The following is an 11,056-nucleotide window of genomic DNA, read 5'->3' as shown; positions in this document are numbered from 1 at the left end:
ATAAATTATCAAGGGTTCATGAGGGAGGGCCAGGGAGGGAAAAAAATGAGGAGCTGATACCACGGGCTCAAATAGATAGAAAATGTTTTGAAAATGATGATGGCGATGAATGTACAAATGTGCTTGATTCAGTGGATGGATGGCTGGATTGTGATAAGAGCTGTATGAGCCCTCAATAAAAAGATTAAAAAAAAAAGACTTGAAATGATTCTATCGCTGTCATAGGGGGCTATTTTAGGGGGACTGGGAAGATGGACTGGATGGTAGTGGGCAGCAGCGGTGGTGATCAGGCAGTGGTTGAGTGGGCTGCTGACTGATAGACTGGAGGTTCAAACCCACCACATGCTCCACTGCTCCTGGGAAGGAAGAGGTGACAGTCAGCTTTCATGAAGATTACAGCCACTGATGAGGAGAAACTTTATGGAGATACATTTATTAAGTCTTAAACAGTACAAAGGTAATACGAAGGCACATCATTCACTTGAGGGAAACCATCAGCATGCATCCATATTGGTGCCCAAGGATTTGTAGAAACCCTCAGTTACACAGGGCACGGAAAACAAAGGAAAGGGCCACACAAGTCTAACTGGAGAAGGAGCTAGCCATCGCATTTGTAGGTGGCACCACAGAGTCAGGAAAGGGGCACTGATTGATGCACTAGTCTACATAGAAAAACGTAGAAGATTGGCTCAGGGCTTTTGAGTCTGGACAGCATATGACTCATGGGTAGTTTTCTGTTTTGTTTTTTCCCCCCCGGCAGCCAATTACGTGGAAACACTGCTTGCGTTAACAAGACTTTAAAAGCTTCGTTTTCCAAATTCACCCTCGGCTCTGAGATACGGAGATCTCTGTTGGTTCTCAATCTCTCTAGGTGCTCCGCAGGGACCGGAACACGCAACCGCCTCGCTAACGTAGGCCTCGGAATAACAGGCGGGAAGCTCAGAAACCGTCCAGACCAGCTTAGCCTCACGGGCGCCTCCTCGCAGATCTGCGGTCTACTGGTAACGCCTGCGCGACGCGCGTGTAGCTCGACTAGCACTGCCTGGGAGGAGGCGGAGGCACCGCCACGGCCTGGGCCGCCCGCCTGTGTTAGCGCCACAGCCGCCGCCGCAGCGTCGGATCGCGAAGGGCCTAGGCCCGGGCCTGCTGTGTAGGCCCTCGCCGGCGCCGAGGCTCCACTTGTGGCGTGGTCTCTGCCGCCGCTCCGCCTGCTTCACATCCTCGTCGGGACAGACACGGCGAAGACCCGCGGGAGCCATGGAGGACGAGGTGGTCCGTATTGCCAAGAAGATGGACAAGATGGTGCAGAAAAAGAACGCGGTGAGTCCGGCTGGCGGCGGGGCCGCGACTGAGGGGGAGAGGGCGGGCGGCGGGGCCTAGGCTGCGGGAGGCCTGGGGGCCGGGGGAGGCCGTGCCGGCGGCGGGGCGCGGCGAGGGCAGCCTCTGCACCGTCGGGACCTGCCCCCCGACGCCAGGACCTAGCTCTGCGCCGGGTCCCAGCGTGGCCCCCCTTCCACTCGCGCTAGAGCCGCGGCCGGGGCAGGGGAGTGCGGCTCCCGCCTTGAAAGGCATTGCGACTCCTTCTTGCTACTTTGAAGTGCCTGGTTGTTGGTACCCTTTAAAAAGCCTAATCAAGTTAGGGACAGGGCATGCTCGCCTTTCATTGCACACCCCCCTGCACCCCAGTTCTTCTCATGGACATTCCTGGTATTGAAACAGCTTCTAAGGATTGGAGCGTATAGAAAAACCCTCGCTGTTTAAAGGAATAAATTCCCTCCACCGTGAATGTTGGCAAGTAGAGAAATGACACTAAATAGGTCACTTAAATGAATCCGGATCTCTCAAATAGATCATCAGGTTCCATATATGTGTTCGGGTGTGCTTCAAACATCATATTGATCTCTTGAAAATCCTTAGGTCTTAATTGTGTTTGTTTGGAACTAGCTCGTGTCTCATAGAAGAATCGAAGTCACTTTCAATTTTACTTGACCAGTGTTTAGGGAGCTGGAGGGTTTTTAAGGCCGTGCCCCTGCTCGCTCTCTTTAGAATGGAAGTCAACCCTCTACACTGTTGCATAGCGCCTCTCAACAGTAACAGTAACTGTATCCTGTTAATCCCACCAGGTAGTTCGCTCTTCGCCCCTTCCCTCCCAGCCCCCATAAGCTTTTCCTTTGGTGTAAAAACCGTTTTCCCCCTTTATCATAAAGATGGCATGACGTATTTATCCTTATGAGATTGACTAACTTTGCTGAGGGTAATGTGTTCCACTTTGTCCATGTCATGAAGTGTTTGGCATCCTTGTCATTGTTTTAAAGGATGCCTGACACTCGATTGTGTGTATGTACCAGGGTTATTTATCCATTCTTGCACAGATGGGAGTTTTGACTGTTTTCATCTTTTTACCATTCTAGAAACTGCCGCGGTAAATGTGGGTATGCATGAATGTGTATTTTGTTTCTTCTTTCTTTCTTTCTTTTTTGTGTGTGTGGCTCGAAGTCTTTATAGATCAGTAATGGCGAGACAAGGGGATATGACAGCTCCCGCTTCGAAGGCGGCATGCAGAACCTAAGCGGCAGCCTCAGACCTGTTTCTTATTTCTGTCCCAATGTTCTGAGTTGAGGAATTGCAGGATCATACGGTATTTTCATTCATGTTTGTTGAAGGAGGTGCCATACTGTTTTCCATAGTGCCTGTACAAGTCTGCAGCCCCATCAGTAATATATGCATGTTCCAATCTTTGCACATCATTTCCAGTATTTTATTTTCTGCTTGTTTTTTTTCCCCCATGAGTGTCAGTGTGAGGTGGTATTCATCATTTTAATCACAATAACTAATGATCAGGAGTATTTCTTAATTTTTGGGCCACCTACATGTCATCTGTAGTAAATTGTCTGTTCATGTCTTATGTCCATTTTAAAATAGAGGTATTTGTATTTTTCTTATTAAGGTACTGTAGTTTTCCACAGATCTTTGCAATTAGCCTTGTATCTGATATATCATTGCTAGATATTTTTTTCCCATTTTGTGGGTTCAATTTCTACTCATTTGATGAAGTATTTTTTTAAACATTTTATTAGGGGCTCATACAACTCTTATCACAATCCATACATATACATACATCAATTGTATAAAGCACATCCCACATTCTTTGCCCTAATCACTCGCAGATCATTTGCTCTCCACTTAAGCCCTCTCTCTGCATCAGGTCCTCTTTTTTCCCCCTCCCTCCCCACTCCCCCCTGTTTTGATAAATTAATATTAATCATTTTCAAAAAAGTAATCTTGTCAGCCGATAGTGCACCTAGAGCTCGAATAATCAAATCATTTCTGTGTGATGCTACTAGATACCATTGCTGGATACTTGCTAAATGGTTTACATTTAATGTCCCTGGCATTATCTTATTTTTTGATATGTGTTTATGTAAACATATTCTCTTAGGGTTTGTGTGAGGTAGTGTCTTCATTTTCTACATTTTGTTTATCTTTTTGAGTGCTCCTTGCGAGCCTTGGGGGTGTAGTGGGTTTTCAGAGGGGCCGCTAAGCACAGGTCAGCAGTTTAAAACTACCAATCACTCTACGGGAGAAAAATGAGGCTTTCTGCTGCCTTAGAGATTTACAGCCTTGGATACCCACAGGGCAGTTCTACTCTGTCCTTTAGGGTCACGTGGGTCGGAATCGACTCGATGGTAGTGTTTGGACTTGTATATGTTACCTTCAACAGCTTGCTTGCACACTCCTCTGTTTTCAGCTAAACATCCACCTGAATTTATTTTATTCAGTAGTTGAAATAACTTATGAAGTGAAGTTAGTGTCAAATTATTATGAAAGAGTAAAGAGATAAACTTTATAGTTAACAAAGCACCTGCAGGATTCCTTTTTGAGCCCAACAGTTTATTGGCATATACTTTACGTATACAATTCAGTAGTTCAGTCATATCAACAAGAGTTTTTCAGTCATCACCACAATCAGTGTTAGAACATTTACTTCATTTTGTACTCATCAGTTACTAGTTCCCCAATTCCCCCCAACTTGCCCCGCCGTACCTTCAATGAACCATTAATCCAATGTCTTTATAGGATTTACCGATCCTGAATTTCATATATAGGAAAACATTTCTAAATACTCAAAACTAGTAACAATAGCAGTAATTTTAAAAAAAACAGATGGAAATAGAAACTATTAAAAATGAGGACAAATTTATATGGATCATAAGGGAGATCAAACGATAGGATGCTAAATATTAACCTAATTGCATCTGCATCAATACACTTTCCAACACATTCTGCACGATAGCAAGGCTGTTTACATCCTTGGGCCGTTATTAGAGGAGATTAAGCAGGAGCTTAATCCACGTGTATTATTTCCCCCTTCACTTAAAAAAAGAAAGAAAGAAAGAAAGAAGTGGCTTTAAAATGGGTCAAAAGAATGCAAAATTCTTACAGCAAAGTTGTGAATATATTTTGCAGATTTAGAAACTGAGTAAAGGAGGTTAATTAGTTCTTGTGTAGTTTGAATTGAACCAGAACCTGGGTTTTCCACTGGACAATAAGCTTTCTGTCAGTATATAGTAGTGTTAACATTGAATTCTTAAGATTTCAGACATGTTCCTCATTTACAGGTGCATTGTACAGCATTGATTTCAATACATATTAATTGTATTTAAAATTGTGGCTATTCAAAATATTTCCTGTTTTCTGTTCCAGCCATTAGCTGTGCCATTTATTCTTTCTGTTGCGGCAGAAGGAGCCCCAGGACAAAGTGGATTAAGCAGTTGCTGCTGCGTGTAGGCAGTTGGAATCTGTGACTGGCCCCTCTGCTTTTGTACACAGTGTGGGGCGATTCTGTTCCATCCCTGTGAGTCAGAATTGACTGGAGAATGGTGGCTAGTGAAACAACTTTTTCATTTCCCTGTTCACTGCTAAATAGTGAGAGCTCATCATTTTTGTTATTTATGGCAGAGCATGGTTAGACCAAATGTTTATTTTCTTTAAATTGGAATTTTTGGCGGGTCAAGGGGATCTGTAGAATTCTGTGGAAATTTCTCAAGGGGTGAAGCCTTTTGTTGAATAATTGTTTTCCCTTCAAATTCAGGAAGAAATGAGTGTTCGTATGTCATATAACACATTAGATGTTACCCTCTTTCTTCCTTCCATCAGCATATATTTTTTCCCAATCTGTGGGTTCTTTGTTGACTTTTTTATTGCAGTCTTTTGTTGTGCATAAATGTTGTATTTTCAGTAGGTTCCAGTTCTTTATTTTGTCTTTTATAATGTGGATATTTTTCATTATGCTTGGTAATGTGTTTATGTCTTGTATTAAGGTCCCTAGGTTTGTCCCTATTTTTTCATTGATGACCTTAATGTATAATTTATGTTTAGGTCTTCAATCCATCTTGAGTTTTTTTTTTAGTTTAATCATTTTACTGGGGGCTCATACAGCTCTTATCACAATCCATACATTCATCCATTGTGTCAAGCACATTTGTACATTTGTTGCCATCGTCATTTTCAAAACATTTTCTTTCTACTCGAGCCCTTGGTATCAGCTCATTCCCCCCCCATGCTTCCCCCCTCCCGAGCCCTTGATAATTTATAAATTGTTATTATTTTTTCATATATTATACTAACTGATGTCTCCTGTCACCCACTTTTCTGTTGTCCATCCCCCAGGGAGGGGGTTATATGTAGATCATTATGATCAGTTCTCCCTTTTTTCTCCCTCCACCATCCTCTTCCCCTCCTGGTATGGCTACTCTCATTATTTGTCCTGAGGGGTTTATCTGACCTGGATTCCCTGTGTTTCAAGCTCTGATCTGTACCAGTGTACCTGCTGTGGTCTTGCCAGATTTGTAAGGTAGACTTGGGGTCATGATAGTGGGGGAGGAAGCATTAAAGAACTAGAGGCTATCTTGAGTTTTGATGCAGGGAATGAAGTACATGGGACATGTTTCACTCTTGCAGGTGGAGAGCCTGTGTTTTCAGCACCATTGTTGAAAAGGCTGTCTCGTCCATTTTATGTGTTATTTCTTTATCAAAAATTATATGTCTAGGTACTTGGTTGTATTTCTGGGTTTTCAATTCTAATCCCTTGGTCTTCATATCTAACCATTGTACCAGAAACAAGCTATTTTAATGTTTATTTTTTAACCAGGCTGTTTTGATTACTGTGGCGATAAAGTAGGTTTTAAGGTCTGGAATGAAAAGTTTCCTACTTTGTTTTTATTTAAAACAAAATAAACCTTTCTTTCATTTCTTTCTCTTACTCTCCCTCTTTGGCTCTCACACTCTCCTCCTCTTTATTGCTTAATAAGTTTTTCTTAAGGTAAGTAATCCTTTAGTGAGCAAGTATGGACAATGCTACATTGTATCTATTTGCAATTTCTAAGTTAACATATTTTCAGAGGAAATGAGTTTGAGGATAACACAAATCATCTGTAAATTTTCATTGTTTTACCCCTTCCAATTGAATTTTTACTCAAATTGAATTTTTACTTGTAGTTTAAAACCTTACCAACATGAAAACTTGTCACACAACAAAAAAGTAAGATTTTGGGGTAAAAAGAAGGCCCTATGAGGAGGTGGATCAACACAGGTGGTCTAACAGTGGGCTCAAGCAGAGGAATAATTGCGAGGATGGCACAGGACCAAGCATTGCTTTGTTCTGTTGTGCATCTGGTTCCTGTGGCTTGGACCAGTATTGTATCCCTTTTCCTGCTTGCCCTCCAGCCCCATCTCCAGCCCTGGGTCTTTTGTCTACATCGAATCCCACTCACAGCCACTGCAAAGATTCTGACTGAGAGGACAGAAGAGAAGCGTGAGTTTCCCAGAGTGTAACTCTGCAGGAGTGGAAAGTCTCATCTTTCTCCCCGAGGGCGGCTGGTAGTTTGAACTGCTGATCTTGCAGTTACCACCTCAATGTAGCCCACTATGCCACCAGGGCTCCTCTATTGTCAAATACACAGATGAAATAAAGAGAATGAGAAAAAATTTGAATTTCATTTTTCCACAGTGCACATAATCAACCCATAAGTGGTTTTCTTAAGTGTTCGTAATTTAATAGAAGTTGTTTAGAAAACTAAGGATTATGGTAAAATATTTTTTTTCACGCTATGATTTTCAAGGATCTCTTTCATTAGTTATTTTAAATATTTTTATACTGTGGAAAAATAAATCATTGAAAATAGTAGTTGGATAATTTTAATTAGACGATAGATGTCACATTTAAGTGATAATAGCTATTAATTTCTTGAGCATTCCATGAAGGTATTCTGCTAAGAATTTACATTTATTCTCTAGACAACGTTGCAAAATAACAATTATCCCCATTTTAAAAATTAGGAAACTAAATATTCAGAGGATTAATTGTCCTAATAATCCACACAGCTAGAAAGTGACCAACTAAAGATGTAAATCTAAATCTGGTTTGTATCTAAAGGTAGTACTGACAACTCTGATGCAAATCTCCCTAGATAACGCTTGCATTTGTTTTTGAACCATTAATGGGTACAACTTGGTGAATATAAGACCAGAAGGTCGCGGTCCTTGCTGTTTCAAGGCATAAACTTCCCTAAACTCACTGTAGTGCAACCACAGTGTTGGCACAAGTATGTGAGATCCCAGGCAGTGTTATGAGCTGCTTTGCAAGTAAAATCAAGAGGCCACAATTAGCCATGTGAGGTAGTTATAAAAGTTCAACTAGTAGTAATTGTTTTACTAGGTTATTTTCCTTTTTCTTGACATTTTGACATAATGTGAATAACCCAGTCTGACTCAATCTGGGCTCAAATCCTGGCTCTTTTGAATCTTAGCTGTGTGATTTTTGACAGTTTCCTTAACTTATATAAAATATTTTTCATAAAAAAAAAAAGAGGAGGGAGGGGGGAGCGGGGAGGGAGGGGAAAAAGAGGACCTGATGCAAATGGCTTAAGTGGAGAGCAAATGCTTTGAGAGTGATTAGGGCAAAGAATGTAGGATGTGCTTTATACAACTGATGTATGTATATGTATGGATTGTGATAAGAGTTGTATGAGCCCCTAATAAAATGTTTAAAAAAATTTTTTTTCATAAAAGCAAATTGTAGATAATGCAAATTAGTAGAAAATGGTGCAAGTGCCTAGAACAGGGGTCCTCAAACTACAGCCCGTGGGCCACATGCGGCCCACCGAGGACATTTATCCGGCCCGCTGAGTGTTTTTTGTCCATTTGTTTTATTTTTTCACTTCAAAATAAGATTTGTGCAGTGGGGTCGATGCACTTGGAGTTGCCCGAGTGTGAGAGCGGGACGGTAACCTGGTGGCACTGCCTTTCTGCAGCTTCTCCCAGGCGAGGTTTTCCTGAATCACTGTGAACCCCCTTTCTACGTGTGTGCCAAGTGCGGCTACGAGCTGCTCTCCAGCCGCTCCGAGTACGCGCGCTCGCCGCCGTGGCCAGCCTTCACGGAGACCATCGTGATGATAGCGTGGCCGAGCGGCCCAAGCACAATCAGCCTGATGCGGTAAATGCGGCCACGGGCTTGGCCATGAGTTACTCAATGATGACCCCAAGGGGGGGCGGGCAGTCCCGCTTCCGAGGCTCGAGGCTGGGACTCTGGTCTTAGGGTGTCTGTGTCTTGAAACACATAACACCCTTGGCTTCTCTCCTCAGCCTGGCGGCCCCTCCCTGCACGTCTGGTCTCACCTCTATGAGCCCCAATTCTCAAAGGGGCTCCAGCCCTCACCAGGGCCCGTGCTGACCCCCTAGGTTGTGTGAGCAGATGCAACCACTACAAGGCCATGTCCCAGTCGGCGACTCCAGCCCGGTCACTGCTCTGGTCAAGTCCTTCCAGGCTCACCAGGGCACTGATGGCCTGTGACCTGCTGGGACATGCAAGCCCATGGCACAACCCCCGAGTCCCAGGTCTCCATCTGTGTGGGAGAGCAGCCACAGATCCATGGTCTTCCTATCAGTCTGTACCTGCCAAGCCTGCCCCAGGAGAGTACATCTAGAGCTCCTGGTGGCAGCCTCACCCTCTCCAACTTTCTGAACTAATTGGCTGGGAATTAATAAAGCAAGGAGACCCAGCAGGCTGCCGTGTCCATGACTGGGTCTGTCTCCACTCTTAAAAAAAATGTAGTGTGCATAGGAATTTATTCATAGTTGTTTTTGTTTTTTTTAAACTATAGTCCGGCCCTCCGGTTGTCTGAGGAACAGTGAACTGGCCCCCTGTTTAAAAAGTTCGAGGACCACTGGGCTAGAATATATATGTTGTTTGTTGCCATTGAAATGGTTGTGATTCGTTAGTAACTCTGTACAACAGAAGGAAACACCGCCTGGACCTGTACCATCCCCACTGTTAGTCATATGTTAGAGTTCATTGCAGCCACTGTATCAATCCATCTTGTTGAGAGTCTTTCTTTCACTGCTCCTCTATTTAACCACACACGATGTCCTTCTCCAGTGACTGGTCTCTCCTGATAATATGTCCAAAGTACTTGAAACAAACTTTTCTCATCCTTGCCTCTAAGGAGCATTCTGGTTGTACTTCATCCAAGACAGATGTTTGTTCTTTTGGCAGTCCATGGTACTGTCAGTATTCGCCAGAAACATAATTCAGACCATTTGATTTTTCTTCCAAAAATTCAGAAGAGTAAGGATTTGAACACAGGTTAAGAGTCATGCTGGGTTATTCACATTATGTCAAAATGTAAACAAAAAGAAAAAAATTTTCTACTACAAAAAAAAGAAGATTTCTACTAGTTGTACTTTTAGAACTACCTCATCTGCCTAATGGTGATCCCAGAATTCTACTTGGAAGAATACCATGACTTAAGCCAACTGTACATTGGTTCTCAAAGTAACCTCCTTGCTTTTCAACACTTTAAAATGGTTTTGTGCAACATATGTATAAAATACAGTGCATTCTTTGATCTCTTGACTGCTGCTTCCAGAAAGTAAAAAATAAAGAATTTAGAGTTTTAAAAGTTCATAAAGAAATTTTGAGAATCATGTTTAATTTTTACATTAAAGGCTGGAGTCTGAGTGAAATAAATTGCAGTGAGAAATTGAAATTGGATGTTAGAATTTTTTAGGAGTTTGATTACCTAAAGCTTTAAAATGGTAACATAAGACACACTTTAATGTCATGATAGGAATTTTAAAAATAGTTTTAAGAGTTCTTCACAGATTTGAGCAATCATCATTTAATTTTATAACATTTTCATTACCCCAAGAAGCCCTGTACTTAATAATCAGTCACTCCCTATCTTCTTGCCTATTCTAGACATTTTATATAAATAGAATTATAAACATGTATTCTGTTTTGTTTTTTCACTTAGTATAATGTGCAGGGGCAGTGAATTGTTTAATGTGGCTTTTCTAACCCAAATCTTTGATTCCTACCAAATGACTTTTCCCTGTATGGGTCTGATAAGAAAGTGGGGGAAAATTACTTGTGGGATTAACCTGTGGGAAATTTCAAGTGGGATTCTCTGGAATGGCATTTTGTTGTGTACATAATGAGCCCTCTGAGATTCAGTAGGAGGGATCTCATTGCCAACAAGAGCCAGGAGTCAAGTGAGTCCACTGGAATCGAGATCCTTGCACAGTGAACCTCCTGGATCCTGCTAGGAGAGTGCTGTATCATCAGAGGAGCAACAGCAGAACCGGGAAGCCAGAGCACCCATGGCGCAAGTAAAAACGAGTGCTGTTGTGCAGGAGGATGCCTTTCCAAATGGGGTCCCTGTGGACAGTTATTGGGGAAGCTGGATTTGCTGAGTGCCTCTGGTCTGGGCTGCTTTCAGACACCTATTTCTGGAAACTGGGTTTGCTGACCATGACTCTTGAGCTGAATAGTGGCTTAGGGTTGAGGCGTATAGCAGAGTGGGATGGACCTTTGGGCATTTATTAGCACACCTGAAATTTTGTAATGTGACCTGCTAAGAACTACCTTGAGCATTTCTCACTGGCATTCCAATTGTTTAACTTGTTTAATAAACCCTTTAATCATGAATTTTGTCTGTGCAAAATTGACATTGCAATGGATATTAGAAACTAGCACGGTAAAATACTGGATACTAAT

At 42.4% G+C, this 11,056-nt stretch overlaps 1 protein-coding gene across 2 annotated transcripts in view; it reads left to right on the top strand.

Annotated features, from left to right (window-relative positions):
* The first annotated feature begins 937 nt into the window (after positions 1–937).
* TCEA1 (transcription elongation factor A1) overlaps positions 938–11,056 on the top strand; it is a 61,788-nt gene continuing 51,669 nt past the window's right edge. Inside the window, exon 1 of one of the 2 annotated variants that reach the window (XM_075549670.1) lies at positions 938–1,320. In XM_075549670.1, the coding sequence (XP_075405785.1) occupies positions 1,258–1,320 (63 nt within the window). In that variant the 5' untranslated portion in view covers positions 938–1,257. The remainder of the gene's footprint in view (positions 1,321–11,056) is intronic. The other variant, XM_075549668.1, reaches the window with a different exon arrangement.

The sequence above is a fragment of the Tenrec ecaudatus genome, chromosome 5, assembly GCF_050624435.1.
Source record: "Tenrec ecaudatus isolate mTenEca1 chromosome 5, mTenEca1.hap1, whole genome shotgun sequence".
Classification (NCBI taxonomy): Eukaryota; Metazoa; Chordata; class Mammalia; order Afrosoricida; family Tenrecidae; genus Tenrec; species Tenrec ecaudatus.
The sequence above is the reverse complement of the archived record's forward strand: the minus strand, read 5'-3'. Positions and strand labels throughout refer to the sequence as shown.